The 20291-nt window shown below is 45.5% G+C and overlaps 1 protein-coding gene across 1 annotated transcript in view; it reads right to left on the reverse strand.

Annotated features, from left to right (window-relative positions):
• Nucleotides 1-20291, reverse strand: part of CBL (Cbl proto-oncogene) — a 64472-nt gene that overhangs the window by 24050 nt on the left and 20131 nt on the right. The window contains exons 2-5 of the mRNA XM_077250561.1: nucleotides 12454-12701; nucleotides 4755-4901; nucleotides 1380-1536; nucleotides 1164-1285 (exon numbers count right to left, since the gene is read on the reverse strand). Coding sequence (XP_077106676.1) covers nucleotides 1164-1285; nucleotides 1380-1536; nucleotides 4755-4901; nucleotides 12454-12701 — 674 coding nt within the window. The remainder of the gene's footprint in view (nucleotides 1-1163; nucleotides 1286-1379; nucleotides 1537-4754; nucleotides 4902-12453; nucleotides 12702-20291) is intronic.

A 20291-nucleotide genomic window follows, 5' to 3' on the forward strand; every position in this document is an offset into this window, starting at 1 on the left:
CCTACTATTTTATTGCATATGCACTTTATTCCTTCCTCTTCACCTTATCGCTTACCTGCATACAGCTTGTTACATGGTCCTACAGCAAACACTGACCAATGTAGTATACAGAGATTTGCAGGCTTTATGACTGCAACTTTGCACATAGGCACTTTACTATTTATTATATGACATCTGAACTTTGCTGTCACTATTATTTATACAATTTTATTCTGCTTTGTCCATTTTTTCTGGTTATGTGTCCCCTCCCCTCCCGCACAGGTTCACGTTTGTAGCACCAATAAAGCAATTATTTGTGTCACACATTTTGGACTTTTGAAGTTGTTTTTTGACTCTTATTCTTATCATTCATTTGCCGATGTCCTACACTTTGTCCTAAGTACACATGTAGTGGCGACGGTATATATTGTTACATAATATTTATATATAATGTAATATACACACACACAAACACTTGTACAAAACCTACAAGAAACAAAATGAGCAAAAACCCTGCTATAACTAAATAAGTAAAAGCAAAAGTGTGCTTAAATAATAACTTTCATGCTTTTTTTTTTAATCAAAAACAGTATTACTAAGAACCGAGTTATTTAAATGCACTTCTGCTTTTTACTTATTTAGTTACAGCAGGGTTTTTGCTAATTTTGTTTCGTGTACTTTTTGTGCGCTTTATGGCCAATGTGAACATGAGTTTATGTGCTGCGTGTATACCAACTTAATCCAAGCTCAATTTTTGTGTTTTTATGTCTATATATTTGAGATTATACTTACCAATGTCTACACGTGTACATTGCCTTTGAAGCAATTTTCCCAATTCACTTCTTATACCGGAACAAGCGGACATGCTACATTTTTTTCATCCAAGAAAGACATTAAACACATATCCTACTCACAGCCTGACAACAGGTACATTACCCGAATACTAATTTTCGGAGGAAGGAGTAAGTGGCCTGCTGCATTAGAATAAGCACCACTCTCGTCCTTGGAGGTGGATCAGCCCACCTTTTGTCTAATGCATCAGTAAGGTATGGATGACATTATCTTTCAAAGAGCCACATGGCCATACAAACAATTGATTGTGGTGACAGATTCCCCTTTAAGGAAGTTTCCATAAAAACCATAGCCTGACGAGAACCTTCCATAATGGAGTTTCACGTACTCACCTCCCAGGCTTGTGGATAAATTTCTGAAGTCGTGCCTTGACTTCATCGTACGTCAGGAAAGCCATGTAACCCGGATGCGTCACCGCCAGGCTATTCCAGTTCCTGAGAAGGGAAGACCATGGCTGTTGGCGTAAGAAAAAGAAAGAAGGAATGATTTGACAGGATCGGTCATAAGGGTAACGTGCAACAAGAACAAAAAAAAAACAAACACTGTACCTGAAAAAGTCGAGTGAAGATGTCAAACTCAAAAACAGAGATATAGTCATTGCACGTGAGGTCGATGGTGGATTTCAGCGCCATGGCTTCCAGACCAGAAGAAATAGGGTGGACGTCATGCAGGGCATGTCGGAATATTTTCCAAGGAACAACGGTTCTTTAAGAAAAAGGGAAGACATTTTTGTTGAGTTAAGCACATTTCATTGTTTTCCTTATTTTTAGGCATTTCCGCTATAAGTTCTCAGAAAGCGAAGTAATGTTGAACAGGAAGTAGGGCAGGGGTCTATAAGAAGGTTAGGTGTGCACGTTGCGCTCTTCCATCGAAAATCTGAATTTTACTGTCCCATTTCTGAAGTCTCATGCACACACTGCTAATGTTTTCCTTGCAGATTTGAAGCAGTTCTGAATGAACTGAAACTTCAGAACGAAAGTGTGATCTGTCCACGTGACAAGAATTTAGCCCAAAGAACGCAAATTTACGGGGTCAAAAAAACCTTTAACAAAGTTTTCATATGGCAAGACATTCCTGATGTCACGCGATCCAGGAGGTTATGGCTCCAAACAAGTATTGCTGGCACAAAACTGCAATACTCAAGTGTGAAACCAGCCCCGGGCGGCAGAAGGAGAAGTGAGATGTGCAGAAGCGGGCGGAAAGAAGAAGATGGCTTAATGAGACAAGCTGTACTGATATTGGGAAATGAGTGCAGGTCTGTGACTGCAAAGATCCACATCTGTTGCTAATCATCACCCCTCTAAATGTATGGCTAGTGATTGGTGTCATCTGCTACTGGACAATCTCTTTCTAATGGACACAAGGAAGTAGGGGGGGGGGGGGGGGGGAAATAAAATTGATCGCCGCCAATCTGCTAGAATCACTCAGCGGAGGTGTAACATAAAATCTGCAGCCAAACACAAGCCAGTGATCGTCTGCAGCATTTACATTTTACCTGAAATAAGCTGGAAGAAGCTTGTTTGATGGGTTTGGACAACATGTGAATGCTAAAACCTATCAGCGATGTGATTCTGCCGATAGCAGCGGGAAATGCAGCGCCGAGTCCAAATAGAGTAGAAAGGAGCAGTGCATTCTGGGAAGTCAGGACTACAGATCAGCTCTCAATCTTGGTTTGAGGGGGAGGGGTGAGTCAGGACTGCAGATCAACTCTCATTCTCTTGGTTTGGGGTCAGGACTGAAGATCAGCTCTCATTCTCTTGGTTTGGGGGGAGGGGAGGGGGGTCAGGACTATAGATCATCCCTCATTCTCTTGGTTTGGGGGGAGGGGGTGAGTCAGGACTGCAGAGCTCTCATTCTCTTGGTTTGGGGTGGGGTCAGGACTGCATAACAGCTCCTATCCTCTTGGTTTGGGGTGGGGGTCAGGACTGCAGATCAGCTCTCATTCTCTTGGTTTGGGGTGGGGGTCAGGACAGCAGATCAGCTCCCATTCTCCTGGTTTGGGGGGAGGGGTGAGTCAGGACTGCAGATCAGCTCTCATTCTCATTCTCTTGGTCTGGGGTCAGGACTGCAGATCATCTCTCATTTTCTTGGTTTGGGGGGAGGGGTGAGTCAGGACTGCAGAGCTCTCAAACTCTTGGTTTGGGGTGGGGGTCAGGACTGCAGAACAGCTCTCATTCTCCTGGTTTTGGGTGGAGGGTCAGGACTGCAGATCAGCTCTCATTCTATTGGTTTGGGGTGGGGGTCAGGACTGCAGATAAGCACTCATTCTCTTGATTTGGGGTGGGGGTAAGGACTGCAAATCAACTCTCATTCTCTTGGTTTGGGGTGGGGATCAGGACTGCAGATCAGCTCCCATTCTCTTGGTTTGGGGGGGGGGGGTCAGGACTGCAGATCAGCTCCTATCCTCTTGGTTTGGGGTGGGGGTCAGGACTGCAGATCAGCTCCCATTCTCCTGGTTTTGGGTGGAGGGTCAGGACTGCAGATCAGCTCCCATTCTCCTGGTTTTGGGTGGAGGGTCAGGACTGTAGATCAGCTCTCATTCTATTGGTTTGGGGTGGGGGTCAGGACTGCAGATCAGCTCCCATTCTCCTGGTTTTGGGTGGAGGGTCAGGACTGCAGATCAGCTCCCATTCTCCTGGTTTTGGGTGGAGGGTCAGGACTGTAGATCAGCTCTCATTCTCTTGGTTTGGGGTGGGGGTCAGGACTGCAAATCAGCTCCCATTCTCCTGGTTTGGGGTGGGGGTCAGGACTGCAGATCAGCTATTCTATTGGTTTGGGGTGGGGTCAAGACTGCAGAACAGCTCCCATTCTCTTGGTTTGGGGTGGGGGTCAGGACTGCAGATCAGCTCATTCTCTTGGTTTGGGGTGGGGGTCAGGACTGCAAATCAGCTCCCATTCTCCTGGTTTGGGGTGGGGGGTCAGGACTGCAGATCAGCTCTCATTCTATTGGTTTGGGGGTCAGGACTGCAGACCAGCTATTCTATTGGTTTGGGGTGGGGTCAAGACTGCAGAACAGCTCCCATTCTCTTGGTTTGGGGTGGGGGTCAGGACTGCAGATCAGCTCTCATTTTATTGGTTTGGGGTGGGGGGTCAGGATTGCAGATCAGCTCTCATTCCATTTGTTTGGGGTGGGGGTCAGGACTGCAGATCAGCTACTATTCTTTTGGTTTGGGGTGGAGGGGGGTCAGGACTGCAGATCAGCTCCTATCCTCTTGGTTAGGCGTGGGGGTCAGGACTGCAGAACAGCTCCCATTCTCTTGGTTTGGGGTGGGGGTCAGGACTGCAGATCAGCTCTCATTCTATTTGGTTTGGGGTGGGCGTCAGGACTGCAGATCAGCCCTCATTCTATTTGGGTCAGGACTGTAGATCAGCTCTCATTCTATTTGGTCTGTGGTGGGCGGTCAGGACTGCAGATCAGCTCCTATCCTCTTGGTTAGGCGTGGGGGTCAGGACTGCAGAACAGCTCCCATTCTCTTGGTTTGAGGTGGGGGTCAGGACTGCAGATCAGCTCTCATTCTATTTGGTTTGGGGTGGGCGTCAGGACTGCAGATCAGCCCTCATTCTATTTGGGTCAGGACTGCAGATCAGCTCTCATCCTATTTGGTTTGGGGTGGGCGTCAGGACTGCAGATCAGCCCTCATTCTATTGGTTTGGGGTGGTGGTCAGTGCTGCAGATCAGGTCCTATTCTTTTGGTTTGGGGTGGAGGGGGGGGGGTGGTCAGGACTGCAGATCAGCTCCTATCCTCTTGGTTTGGGGTGGGGGTCAGTGAGGTGTTTTGTGAAAAACAGGTTGTTTTCTGGGCAGTGTCAATGTGATATTGATTCATCTGAAGGACAGGTCATCGATATACCCAGCCAAGCCCATTAAACTACAAAAAAAACATGACTTAAATCTGACAAGATCCATTTCTCAGAATTCATACTTTTCTCCAAAAGCTTTTCTCCAGAAGTCGGCAGCATCTGCCTTGGTGATCCGGAAAGTATCTCCTTGGAACAATCCATTGGGGAATATTCCCTTTAACTCTGCAAGCATGTGACTGAAGATCAGGGACAACTTGGTCAAGTTCCGCCTAGTGGGTACAAACAAAAAAAATGAAAACAGAGGGTAAATATTACAAGTTTAAACAGTTATTAAAAAGCACAGAAAAGTTCATCCAGAGTAAATATGAGAAGACTAAGCAATAGTGAGGAGTGAATATACTCGTTACTCGAGATTTCTCGAGCATGCTCGGGTGATCTCCGAGTATTTTTTAGTGCTCGGAGATTTAGTTTTTCTTGCCGCAGCTGAATGATTTACATCTGTTAGCCAGCATAAGCACATATGGGGATTCCCTAGCAACCAGGCAACCCCCACATGTACTTATGCTGGCTAACAGATGTAAATCATTCAGCTGCAAGAAAAACTAAATCTCCGAGAACTAAAAAATACTCGGAGGACCCCCGAGCATGCTCGAGAAATCTCGAATAACGAGAATATTCGCTCATCACTACTAAGCAACTAAAGAGTTAAGTTCATGGCAGCAGGAAGTGTCAGTGACAAAAGGGCCCATAGACAAGTAGTTACCCTGGTTGCAAGTATTTCCTCTTTACAAGCATGCAAATAGTGTCAGTAACCTCGGGGCCTCGGCCATCATTCTTAAAACTGTAGTTTGATTGTCACCATTACAAGCAGCAGCATAATAGAAGCTTTGGCCTGTACACAGCGGACAGGGTCCACAGCGGGCACAGGAGCCCCTGGCGCTGGGCGTTCTCCTATAGATCGGTGCACGCAGCGCTAAGGATGGACAACGTATTAGTTTGGGCCTGGGGACCAGCAGTCTGCCGGGGTGCGGGGGGCCGTGCACGGATGTGTCGAAGCCTTATACTGCTCCGCAGGTCTCCGGCAGCACATAATGCATCCATTCTAGGCGTTTCCAGTGCTGCATATGTACACATGAATGTAAAGCTGCCATACACACAAGACCAACGTCATCCAAACCCACCGATAACGACAGGCTCAGCCGATGGTCTCATGTGTATAGGGGTGCTGCCGACTGCAGACCGCATCTTGGTCCTGGAGATAAGCCGACATCCAATGTGTCAATTGGCGGTTTTCTCAGAATATCGCCCCATTTTGAAAAGTAACAGTTTTACGGTGCGGGTCGTTATTGACACGGCAACAACACATGAGCGCCTTACTGGGGACCCTTGTTTCTCCAATATAAATCTATATATATATTTTTTTTATTGTTAAACAGATGTTTGTATCATGTTTTTTTTTCTCTAAAAAAATCCGTTTTTAAATCCCACAAAAATTACGAATATGTGAACCTTTCATCGCTTAGTCGGTGTTCACATGTGGGATGTAGGACACCACTATTATTGGAGTCTGGACTTTACATAATCCCCTGAAATATACTATTGAAGCCCAAATCTAGGCTATAGGCGAGATTAAACAGTTTGTGATTTGATGGCAATCTGGTTGCAGGGGGTGAGTGTATTCACCTTACAGACTTCTAACCCCCCAACCACAGAGAACCACATTATTAGACTTTACTAATACCTACAATTGGAGCCTCACAATTTCTTCCGGCCTGGGAGCCCTTTCTTGTCCCTCGACCTTGTATATACCACTTATAATTTAGCAAACGGATCTATTTTGGGCATAAGCTCCCCAACAGACGTGATCTTAGGCTACCTGGGATGATACACTTCACAATGTTTGTAGTGCAAGGTGTCATCGAAGGCTAGAAGATTCCACCTCTGGTAGGATCTAACTGGCTTAAAAACATGGCATACACAGAAGCCATTGTTAAGGGCAACCCAACGGTACCCTATAAAGAGGTTTTGCCGGGGACGGGATGATGGGCTGGATGAGGTAGTGCTCTCTGTCAAACGCCTTACATGATGCAGAAGCTAGTAACGACATCTGAGGAGGTCTGCTGTAGGCATCTGTTATTCTGACAAACATCTAAAAACTTTAGAAGGTCCCCCAGCCTACCTTAAACAATGAACATTACTTGAGGTTCTCACAAATATGAATCTCTGTAATAACATTGAGTTATGATTTTGATGCCATGTCAAACCCGTCGATTTTAGCAGGACAGGTCAACTTGACCTAAGGTGCAGTGGCCTACTGACCGTGCCAAAACAATATGTTGGTGAAGAAAAAAATTCAGGCATGATGAATGTCTATGACCAACCCGTAAGGCCTCTTTCACACTTGCGTCATGTGACGTACATCGCAATGCGTCGTTTTGGGGAAAAAAACAGATCCTGCAAATGTGCCCGCAGGATGCGTTGTTTTGCCCACAGACTTGTATTGCTGACGGATCGCAAATTATGGCCATACGTCGCGTCCGTCGTGCACTGGGTGCGTCGTGTTTTGGCGGACCGCCGTCACGAAAAAACGTTCAAGGGAACGTTTTTTCGTACATCGTGTCCGCCATTTCCTACCGCACACGGGCGGCCGGAACTCCGCCCCCTCATCCCCGGGACTTTACAATGGGCAGCGGATGCGTTGAAAAACCTGCATCTGCTGCCCACGTTGTGCCTAAATTTCACAACGTGCGTCGGTACATCGCACCGACGCATAGCGACAGGCCCGTACCGATGCAAGTGTGAAAGAGGCCTTAGACTTACTCTACGCAAAACACATGTACATATGGAGGAACCAAGCATCTATGTGAACGGGGAGGTCAAAAGACTTAACTGTTGGCCCAAATGAGAAGTCGCTTGACAGACATCTATTTTCAGGAGTGTATACTTACTGGAGAAAGACACCCAGACGCAGTGTACTCTGAGCAGCCACCTCCAGTAGGCTTGTACGCCCAAAAATGATGCACATAAGAGCACACCTTCTCTCTCCTGACACCAGTACTATGGTGCCTACACCCGTATCCCGTCTTTTGGCCCTAAAGGGCCAACGAATGGGTGACTGAATGCAATGTGAAAGCACCCTAATGGGTATGGACACACACAATACTTGCACACAGTATCTAGATGTAGGTACAGAAAGTATGCCTTTCTTCAGGGAGCAGAGTATATGGAACACAGCAGTGTCTTTACCATGGGAAACCATTAGTTTGGAAAGAGACAGAAGTGTCTCATTTTTTAATTTCTATGTTTTCACAAAGCCATACAAAGGCTTTCTACAATGTCTACTTCTCATGCCGGTCTGCACGAACAGAAAATCATCTGCAGCGATCTACAGGGATGGAGCAGAAGTCAGCCCGTCACAAGTCACACCGTTTATTTTCTAGTGTTGCTCAGCCTGGAACAGTGTTAAAGGGCCAAATGTAATTTGTTTAAAAGGGAAAGTGTCAAAACAGTGTTTAAATCAGGCTTTAAAAAGGGAATCTGCCAGCAGGATTTTTCACCTCCACACACTATATGTGCATGTAGGTCTTTCAAAGACAAGTCCAGTAATATCTTTACATTGCCAGTACGTTCTACGGTTACCGAGAGATCAGCATTATAACTGACATGCACATGAGGCTGAAGATCTGAAGCCTCTGTCACTCCAGCTCTATTTTCCTTCCAGCGCCACCTTCTCCTGCGTGACTGACCGCCTCTAGGCAGTGTGACTTCAGGCAAAAGCGCTGTCAGTGAAGGAGGTGGCGGCGTACTTCAGATCTACAAGTAGCACTTCAGCCTCATTTGCACATTAATTCAATCACTGATTTCTCAGTAACGGAGGTATTAAAGAACTACATGAACATGTAAACAGCTTGGGGTGTGAAATCTTGCTGACAGCTTCCCATTAATGTTAAATGTATTATCAAAAACATATCATAAATAAAAAAAAAAAAAAATTCACACTGGCCTCGGAGTCTAGATGAAGCCGTCATCAGCAATAGAGACATCACAATTGTGAATAGTGTTATTCACTGTACATAGAAATTTCATTATACAAAAACCAAAAAAAAGGTTTTAACAAATTTAACATAACAGCCAGATTTAAACGACTAGTCCATTTTGTGCAGACACGTGCCCTTTAAACTTTTCTGATAATGCAGTCATTTTATCTACCAAGGAAATGTAGTTATAAAGGCCACAAACAACATGTTCCATCTATAGCCTATAAACAAAAACCGTAATAAAAATGCACTAAATAAATCCTTGTAGGCAACTAACGAGCCGAAAAACAAACAAGAACTTTTTGAGTTGTTTCCTACTAACATCTATGGAAAAAAATCAAAAAACAAAAAACAGACCACGTGAATCCCATGAGTTTATACACAGAGTTCGTGGTCCGAGTGGCCATAATCATACTCGGACCAGTCTAATAGCCAGAGCAGTGACTGCAGCATTTCTCCAGCAAGTTTCACAAGGGCCGCGTCACAGACCGCTCTGACTGCGGTCACACACTTCCTCTTGCTTTTTCCACTGCACAATGCAAAACTTCCTACTTTCAGATCGCAAATCTTGCTGCAAACACCTCAATGCTGCACAATGTAGTTTGCGGGTTCAATATTTTACTGTAAAAACACAAGTCATTATGGACAAGGTGGAAACCCGCTGAACGCAGCATGCCCGAGCAGTGGCGTTTTTACAAGGTAGTTTCTCATAGAAGTCTCTATATAAACTAAAAACTGCAAAGAAAAAAATAACACCAAAATGAAGCCGTAAAATACATCAAATTAATAAGTGAAGAAAAAAAGGCGGCAAGTGAAGGAAGTCTTCTTCATAAGGGCCATTCCTAACTAGGCAAGTTATCACCTATCCAGTAGGAATTCTCTTGTGTTACAATTTTTCAGGGCTGTGGAGTCGGAGTCGTGGAGTCCGAGCCCATTTTGGTGGAGTCGGAGGTTTGGCCTACTGACTCCACAGCCCTGCAAATTTTGATGCCTTTTCCCACCCATGATTGCATGATTGGACTCAAAAACAAGAAACTGAGAAAATGTATAAGTTATCTACTTTTTTGGATCAGATTTGGCCAGCATGAGCCTGAACAGATCTGCAGTGGCTTTATCTATGTGGATGAAGAGATGTCAGGAAGAATACAAAATACAAGCACTTACCCCAAGTCACGTCTACTCTTCATTTAGCACTGGTGCCAAAGAGAGGAGGCGATGTGGTCCCCTGCAGGGTTCAGTACTCTTATCCACTCATCATTCCCACATAAGGTTTAATTGTGAGCTATGCCTGGCTTCCTTTTCCCCATTCACATGAGGCTGGTTTGATACAGAGGTAGGACATATAGTGGCTAGGCAGAATCCATATTAAAAGTTCACCTTGATGTGGTTGTATGGCTTTAGCACGCTCGGGTCAAAAACCGCTAACAAAGTACCTTTATGTATTTAACGTTTACAGTAATATTGGAGTTCATGTACTCAATAGTCGCAATGTGCTGATGCATCGGGTCTGTATGTGTTCATATGTGAGTGTCTCATGTGAAGACTTGGGAAATCTGTGCTGTTATATTGCTGGAGAGAAGTTAAGAAAAAAATGCAAGAATGACCCTGTGTGCTATGGATACTTTATTGTTTCTTTAAATTTTCCATCTATACACTGTGTTCCAAATTATTATGCACAAAGAGTTTAGGAGTGATAAGGTTAGAATTTTTTTGTTTGTCATTTAAACTCATTGATGGTGATGTGTCAGGGCTCTTTATATCACTGAAAGCAATTGCAGATACCTGTGCAAATTAGTTTGGCAGGTGTGTCCAAATAAAAGCAAGACTACTTAAGAAGGCTGTTCCACATTAAGCAGCCTACATTTTTGGCCAAAATGGGAAAGAAAAAGGATGTGTCGGCTGCTGAGAAGCGACAAATTGTGGAGTATTTAGGTCAAGGCATGACTACAATCAACATTGCACAATCAAGAAGTATGTAGCCGATTCCCAGCACACATGTGGAAAAATTGAGGACCCTTTCCAACAGGCAATTGCATAAGGTTAAAAGAGCAGCTGCAGAAATGCCTTGTCATAGCAGCAGACAGTTTTTGAAGCTGCTGGTGCCTCCATCGTCCCCAGAACAACAAGATGCAGGGTCCTTCAGAGGTGTGTAAGCCATCCTGTCGACCACCTCTATCCACTGCACACAAGCAGAAACGGCTCCAGTGGGCCAAACGATACATGAAGACTGACTTCCAAACTGTTTTGTTCACCGATGAGTGCCATGCAACGCTCAATGGTCCAGATGGATGGAGTGGAGGATGGCTGGTTGATGGACACCCCATGAAAACACGGCTAAGGCGCCAACAAGGAGGAGGTGGAGTAATGTTTTGGGCTGGAATCATGGGGAGAGAGATTGTCGGCCCCTTTATGATCCCTGAAGGGGTAAAGATGAACTCCATAATCTATGGAGTTTCTAAAAACACTTCCTGCCATGGTTCAAGAGGAAGAACCGTGCTTTCCGCAGCAAGATCATTTTCATGCATAATAATGCACCATCTCATGCTGCAAAAATCACATCTGCATCTCTGGCTGCTATGGGCATAAAAGAGGACAAACTTATGGTGTGGCCACCATCTTCCCCTGGCCTCAACCCCATTGAGAACCTCTGGAGCATCATCAAAAGGAGTGTCTATGATGGCGGGAGGCAGTTCACATCTAAGTAACAGCTCTGGGAGGGTATTCTGTCCACATGCAAAACAATTGGAGCAGAAACCATCCAAAAACTGACAAATTCAATGGACGAGAGAGTTCAGAAGCTTCTTTCGAACAAAGGGTCCTATGTGCAAATGTAACATCACCTAGAATAAAGTTTTCACTTGAAAACTGATTTCATTTTGTAATAAGCTGATAATGCTTCTAACTTCGCAATTGACCATTTTTTTGTTCAAAATAAAATAAAAAAGGTTGAAAACTGCTGTGCATAATAATTTGGAACATGCATTTTGAGTGTTTATTTTTTTTTTAAAGATACTGTTTTCATAGGCAGTTTGTTCCAAAATATTGCAATTATACTAGAATAGTAGATGACTGGAAAATAACAATGACTGCCATTCAGATAGGTAATTTAGAGAAAATATGAGGAAATATTATTTGCATAATAATTTGGAACACAGTGTAGAGGTTCGTGAGGACTTGTTTCTTGCATGCCAAGTTGTAGCTTGATACCAATTTGGGGTACATTGCATTTTATTGTTTATTTTTAGGGAAATGTGGCTGCAAAGTTTTTTTGGCGGTTAACCGCATGGTTTAAATTATAATTTTTTGATAGAAAGGAAAACAAAACATATTTGATATTTTTGTCCATTTTTACTTTATTTTTTAGGGAGAGAATGCAGTGATTTAAGTTTGTGTATTCTTATTTCTTTTTATATTGTGATCATTTGCTTATAGACATAGATACGGTACTTGTACGAGTCTTACAGGTGGACTAAGATGGCAGCGCAAGATCCCTGGCTGCCATGCGCACTGGCAATTGCGCCATGTAAATGCCAACATCAGCGATTGATAGAGGCATCTGATGGCTTGATTGCACAGATCGAGCACTCAGCGCTCCAGCCACTACAGTCGCAGGGAGACACCGGCTATGGTTTATGCCTAGCAAAATGCGGGTTCAGCTACTGAGCCCGCTCCATAAAGCCCTCAGCGACCACTGAGCAGAATGTACATCACAGGCCATTAAGGGGTTAAAGTGGTACCCCAGAATGTCATTTTTCCCGTTGCCAGAAGTATTTGGCACACAAACCTTGGTTGAGAGTTCTCCTCATACATGCGTTCTTTGCCTTCCTTAAAAAGACTAATTGTTTGCTTGGTCTTCTTCAAAAGGTTCTCCATGAAAACTCTGAAGTACTCATTTTCTCCAAGAATCTCCATCTTTCCCTCATAGCGAGACATAATGGTGCGGAGGTGCTGGTATGTATCCGGCAGTAGGTCCAAGATATAAGGTGGGCTGTTTTTCAGGGCAAGCCTTTGGTTCTGGCACAATCGGACCACCTACAAAAGAGGAAATAATACGTTGATTAGACTCATCACTAATGGTTTTATTTGTCATTCATGATATAGGCCTAACATATTCTGTAGCGCTGTACAGAGATCACCAGTGACATCAGTCCCAGGCTCCAGTGGCGATCATAAGGTACTTTCCCCAGGGCTGACTGCATAGGAAGCCGGAGAGAAGACAGAAGAAACCCAGTGCAGTAATGATCACTGATCACACCAGAAGCTTCACTTTCCATGGAGACATCCTCTGCAAATGATATCAGAGGGGGTCTATGAATGTCTGCATGGTACCGATAGAGAGGGGGGTCTATGAATGCCTGCATGGTACCGATATAGAGGGGGGGTCTATGAATGCCTGCATGGTACCGATAGAGAGGGGGGGTCTATGAATGCCTGCATGGTACCGATAGAGAGGGGGGTCTATGAATGTCTGCATGGTACCGATAGAGAGGGGGGGTCTAGGAATGTCTGCATGGTACCGATAGAGAGGGGGGTCTATGAATGCCTGCATGGTACCGATAGAGAGGGGGGTCTATGAATGCCTGCATGGTACCGATAGAGAGGGGAGGTCTATGAATGCCTGCATGGTACCGATAGAGAGGGGAGGTCTATGAATGCCTGCATGGTACCAATAGAGAGGGGGGTCTATGCATGTCTGCATGGTACCGATAGAGGGGGTCTATGCACGTCTGCATGGTACCGATAGAGGGGGTCTATGCACGTCTGCATGGTACCGATAGAGGGGGTCTATGCACGTCTGCATGGTACCGATAGAGAGGAGGTGTATGCACGTCTGCATGGTACTGATAGAGAGGGGGTCTACGCATGTCTGCATGGTACGGATAGAGAGGGTGTACGCACGTCTGCATGGTACCGATAGACAGGGGGGGTTCTGAGTATAGAGAGTGGAGGCTGGAACTGAACCCCCCACACCGACTGACAGCCAACCCCAATTAAAGTGAGAGCTGCAGAGAAGAACAGGAGTGCTGTTCATAAAAGAGCAGGTGTTCTGCTTTACAGGCAGCAACAGGTTTTTGATAGACTGCAGGGAAAAAAAATGACAATGTAACACTACATAATTTATGGTGGCGAAATACCTAGAAAAAGAACCGTTCCAGGAGCCACAATATGACGGCGCGTCTAACAAATCGTTCATCCATCTATCACACACCGTCATATCGCTCCTCACACTGCCCAGGGGCAATGCAGATAACAGAGGCCTCCTGACTCTCTGGGGTGCTCCTCACTCCAACATAGCGATGAGAAAAAATAAGCATTGGACGTGGCGAGATGCTTTTATTCATAGAGAGATGAGCCGCCGCTAGGATGGAGCCATAGTAACTACACATTGCATTTTTCAGTAGATCCGAACCACCATCTCGATTCTCTGGTGCCTGTCCGATAGAGGGGACAGGCATGGTAGATTTATATATGCCACGGAAATCAGGGAATTCATATGCATCTTGTAAGATTGACCATAGACCTAACCAACGGCTTTCTTCAGTTCAGCCTATGTCCATATTTATAGGACACTAAGCCCCTTCAGATCACAAATCTTATTGAAGCTGCTTCAAATGTTTGGGACCAACCATGGTCATGTACACGACATCGGTGGGAGATCGACACATGGCACCCCGAAGATCAGCAGAAATTACTCCAGCATCACGTGTACATATGCGGTGGGCACCGCACCTGTACATTGTGTAGTGACCGCCGTTGAGTATTGCCATTCATCTACCATTCACGCGAACTGATTGTTACTCTCGGACAAGCCCTTTACAGGGAAGCAATCGTCAAAAAAGTATGTGTTTAAATCATGCTTTTTGTGTTAACCGTCATTTTTTTTTAACAAATCACTTTCACTTGTTTTAAAAATAAAGATATCACACGTCTGTGGCCAGTGTGCAAACTGCGTTTTTTAGACTCATACTTCCTGCCGATTCAGGAAACAACACATATACAGATTCAGGAAACAACACATGTACACAATCAAATCCCGATCATATCTAATGAGTGCGTTTATAGGTCATTGTGAAGGGAGGGGAGGCCTCAGCTGATAAGACAATGCCTGTAAACTCTTCCTGGAAGGACAGGAAGTACAAGTCTAAAAATTATCACCATTTTGTTATATTTTGGATTTTTTATTCGAAAAAGTAAAAAGATACAAACAACAACATAAATTTGATTGAAATAATGGATAATTTTCAGCAGATCATGTCAAGAGCCAATTTTATTTTTAGGAACCTTACCTGTAGACATTCCTGTTGCCTGGATATCGATAGAAAACACAAATAGTTGAAATTCAGCTGACAATTTTTAGTCCTATTTTGCATCCGGGATTTGTCCAGGCCTGACACATTTTTGTTTTTCTTAGTGAAACAAGGTGGAGAGATCTCTGGGTTTCGAAAGCTATATTTTTAAAGTAAGGTAAAGTGATATTGCAAGACATGTTAAAGAGTAGATAGTGACTTGTAAGTAGTATCGCTGCTTCCAAAAACCTGGCGCTAAAGAGATCAAGTTCTGTTCCTCTCTGAAGAGGCAATTTGCATATTAAATTTATCAGAGGAGCATTGCATGGTGAATAAGGCTCCATACCTTGGCATGCCAGAGTCGGTATGTCACTCTCCATAAGGCAAAAACATTACTCCATAGACCTCAGTCCAGAACCAAATCAGATCTCGCACTCTGCACTGACGAGGGGCAACACCCGGAAACACATTGTGTCTGCAAATTGAGATTCTGATTTGGCTTTTATCCCAAGTCATATTGCAAGGCTCGTTGAAGAGTCGATAGTGACTTGTAGGATTGCTTCTTCCAATAGGTGGCACTATGGCGTTCTAGTCCTCTTCCGCTCTGACGAGGTAATTTGCATATTAAGACCTGGGAGAAATTTACCTTGAAAAAAATCAAATCTAATTTTAAGCTGTTCTATCCAGTAATGCCCCCCTCCAATTATCCGGCCCAGCTATTGCCCCACCCCCTCCAATTATCCGGCCCAGCTGTGCCCCCTCCAATTATACGGCCCAGCTATAATCCCCCCTCCAATTATACGGCCCAGCTGTGCCCCCTTCCAATTATCCGGCCCAGCTATTGCCCCACCCCCTCCAATTATCCGGCCCAGCTATGCCCCACCCCCTCCAATTATCCGGCCCAGCTATTGCCCCACCCCCTCCAATTATCCGGCCCAGCTGTGCCCCCCTCCAATTATACGGCCCAGCTGTGCCCCCCTCCAATTATACGGCCCAGCTGTGCCCCCCCTCCAATTATACGGCCCAGCTATAATCCCCCTCCAATTATCTGGCCCAGCTATAATCCCCCCTCCAATTATCTGGCCCAGCTATAATCCCCCCTTCAATTATCTGGCCCAGTTATAGCCCCCCCCCCTCCAATTATCTGGCCCAGCTATAGTCTCCCCCCCTCCAATTATCTGGCCCCAGCTATAGTCCCCCCCTCCAATTATCTGGCCCAGCTATAGTCCCCCCCTACAATTATCTGGCCCAGCTATAGTCCCCCCCCCTACAATTATCTGGCCCAGCTATAGTCCCCCCCTCCAATTATCTGGCCCAGCTATAGTCTCCCCCCCTCCAATTATCTGGCCCCAGCTATAGTCCCCCCCTCCAATTATCTGGCCCAGCTATAGTCCCCCCCTACAATTATCTGGCCCAGCTATAGTCCCCCCCCCTACAATTATCTGGCCCAGCTATAGTCCCCCCCTCCAATTATCTGGCCCAGCTATAGTCCCCCCCTCCAATTATCTGGCCCAGCTATAGTCCCCCCCTCCAATTATCTGGCCCAGCTATAGTCCCCCCCTCCAATTATCTGGCCCAGCTATAATCCCCCCTCCAATTATCTGGCCCAGCTATAGTCCCCCCCTCCAAATATCTGGCCCAGCTATAGTCCCCCCCTCCAAATATCTGGCCCAGCTATGGCCCCCTTCTAATATCTGGCCCAGCTATAGTCCGCCCTCCAATTATCTGGCCCCGCAATGGCCCCCTTCCAATATCTGGCCCAGCTATAGTCCCCCCCCTCCAATATCCGGCCCAGCTATGGCCCCCTTCTAATATCTGGCCCAGCTAAAGTCCCCCCATCTGGCCCAGCTATAGTCCGCCCTCCAATTATCTGGCCCCTCTATGGCCCCCTTCCAATATCTGGCCCAGCTATAGTCCCCCCCTCCAATATCCGGCCCAGCTATGGACCCCTTCCAATATCTGGCTCAGCTAGATAGAACTGCATAATGATCATATGAAATTGAGTGTTTCACAACAGACTTTGAAAAATCTTGGGATTCCGCTGATTGAACAGATCCATAATACAGACAATAGCAGATTTCCTCTTCTGAAACCATTCTGCATAGGTGGGCTATAACGATTCATTCATAAGCGACCAAATAAAACAATTAAATCTGAATCTGTTTGATAAAATCCTTTAAGTTAAAAAATACCCTCATTTTTGTTTGACCTCTTTGTAGCGTTATATCCAACCCCTCTCTCTCCCGCACTCTGGGGGATTCATCCTGTGGTTTTAGCTTCCTATGTAAAGGCAGGTTTAGGCTATGTGCACACGTTACGGATTTTTCGTGTTTTTTCCACGTTTTTTTCGGCGGTTTTCCGCTTAAATAACGCTTACATTAAGCATCCTATCATTTTTAATGCATTCCGCAATTTTTGTGCACATGTTGCGTTTTTTTCCGCAATAAAAAAACACTATATTTGCATTGGGAAGCTCTTGAAAAATCTACGAAAAATCCTCAAAAAAAAAAAAAAAAAAAAAAAAAAGGACAATAAATGCGCAAAAAACGCAAGAAATGCGGAAAAATACGTGTGTGGATTTCCTGCGAAAGTAGTCCGGATTTGCTCAGGAAAACTCGCAAACTTTCCTGAATGTGGGCAAATAGCCTTAGGGTGTGTGCACACGTTGCCGTTTTTACTGCTGATCCGCGGCGTTTTTGACGCTGCGGATTCGCAGCAGTTTTCCATGCGGTGTACAGTACCATGTTAACCTATGGAAAATAAAAACCGCTGTGCACATGCTGCGGAAAAAACTGCGCGGAAACGCTGCGGTTTATTTTCCGCAGCATGTCAATTCTTTTTGCGGAATATTAAAAAAACGCAGGTGTAAAACCACAGTAGAATCCGCACAAAAACCGCGGTAAATCCGCGATAAATCCGCAAGGAAAATGCAGTGTTTTTGCCCTGCGGATTTATCAAAATCAGTGCGGAAAAATCCGCACACCAGTCCGCAGCGTGTGCACATAGCCTTAATGTTCATCTATGCTCAGAAACTTTACATTTTTTGCTGTAGAAAGTAATAGAAATCTTAGAGTGTCTACAGAGCTGCATCCAATGGTGGGTCAGGTCTTTTTCTGCATTACTTGCTAGGACCTTACAGAACTTGTCGGACACCATCTGGACAAACATCTATATCCAGACATGGACGTCCAGAACAGACACATGGCACCTTCAGCGCTTTAAGTCCAAGCAGAAGCGGACATTCTTGAGTTGTGATCTATTCTCCTACATGCGATAGCCTCCAGATCATCGGACCACTTGTCCCCCTGAAAGTTTCTTGCCAGCTCCCAACATCACACTGAGATGCCTGGAGAAGGAGGTGTCACAGGCTCGGGCTGAGTCACTGTCTCCAGTGGAAGCTGTCGGAGGTTTCCGTTACTATAGAGGCTCTCACAGGCCGAAGCCACCTCACAGTGACAGCTGCACATGACTGACAGACAAGCACCTCACAGACCAGAACAGCTGGAGACCTGAGCGTCAGGAGCAGCCACACTGAGGAGGCAGAATAGACCGTGTATCGGCAACGCGCTCTTTCCACATCGGACTTTAAAGAGTTTGTTTTTTAGTAAACGATTGTGTAATGATCACTATGGTCCCGATTCCTTATTTTGTCTGCTGGTCGTCACGAAATGGGCACTGGAGTAAAATGCGCTAAATTTATTAAGAGCCAACTTACAACTAGAGTGGTCTGCGCCAGATACAGCCCTCCAGCCAGGGACTACATTTTTGTTAAAAAACCAGTGGTCCCCACCTTTTACCTCGTACCAAAAGTGCACAAGGACCTTATCTGCCCCCCGGGTAGGCCCACTGTATCGGGCATTGGGGACTTAAGGTACCGTCACACTCAGCGACGCTGCAGCGATATAGACAACGAGCCGATTGCTGCAGCGTCGCTGTTTAGGTCGCTGGGGAGCTGTCACACAGACAGCTCTCTCCAGCGACCAACGATCAGGGGAACGACTTCGGCATCGTTGAAGACAGTTTCAACGATGCCGAAGTCCCCCTGCAGCACCCGGGTAACCAGGGTAAACATCGGGTTACTAAGTGCAGGGCTGCGCTTAGTAACCCGATATTTACCCTGGTTACCATTGTAAAAGTAAAAAAAAACAAAAAACTACATACTCACCTTCTGATGTCTGTCACGTCCCCCGGCATCCACAGGGTTACGCGCTGCTGCTCAGAGCTTCCTGCACTGAATGTGTCAGCGCCGGCAGTAGCAGAGCACAGCGGTGACGTCACCGCTGTGCTCTGCTTTACTGCCGGCGCTGACACATTCAGTGCAGGAAGCTCTGAGCAGCAGCGCGTAACCCTGTGGATGCCGGGGGACGTGACAGACATCAGAAGGCGAGTATGTACTGGTTTTTTTTACTTTTACAATGGTAACCAGGGTAAATATCGGGTTACTAAGCGCGGCCCTGCACTTAGTAACCCGATGTTTACCCTGGTTACAAGTGAACACATCGCTGTATCGGTGTCACACACGCCGATACAGCGATGACAGCGGGTGATCAAGCGAAGAAATAAAGTTCTGGACTTCTAGCTCCGACCAGCGATATCACAGCGGGATCCAGATCGCTGCTGCGTGTCAAACACAACGAGATCGCTATCCAGGACGCTGCAACGTCACGGATCGTCGTCGTTCTCGCTGCAAAGTCGCTTAGTGTGAAGGTACCTTTAGGCGAGAGAGCCTGTGTCTATATAGACTATCTACAACCAATGGTACAGGACTTGTCATCCTATATAAGGGACTCCACACAACTGATTGAAAAATTGGGGGGCATCCAGTTACCCGAACAGGCTTTACTGGTGACAGTTGATGTCACATCATTGTATACCAGCATAGCACATGACGACGGTTTAAGAGCGGTAGAATTTTTCCTGAGACAAAAACAGTCGGGGGATCTTCCTCACTGTTCCTCCTTTTGAGCCTTCTAAAATTTGTACTAACACAATTATTTTGTTTTTGATTTTTCTTTCTACTGGCAGATATCTGGTACCGCGATGGGTGCCCGCTGTGCTCCTTTATTTGCCAACATATTCATGGGTTGGTGGGAGGACACCAGCGTGTACCCATCGCGGGCCTTTAGAGAGCATGTTTTGTATTGGTTTCGTTTTATAGACGATGTTTTCTTTATTTGGACAGGCTCAAAGGAGGGATGCGAGGAATTCCTACAATGTTGAATAATAACTCATTGAATATCCATTTAACCTACCAAATGTCCTTGTACACATTGGAATTCTTGGACCTCAGACTCACTCGCCAAGATGATACCATATACACAGACCTTTTCCGCAA

Source organism: Ranitomeya variabilis, chromosome 4, assembly GCF_051348905.1.
Source record: "Ranitomeya variabilis isolate aRanVar5 chromosome 4, aRanVar5.hap1, whole genome shotgun sequence".
Taxonomy (NCBI): domain Eukaryota; kingdom Metazoa; phylum Chordata; class Amphibia; order Anura; family Dendrobatidae; genus Ranitomeya; species Ranitomeya variabilis.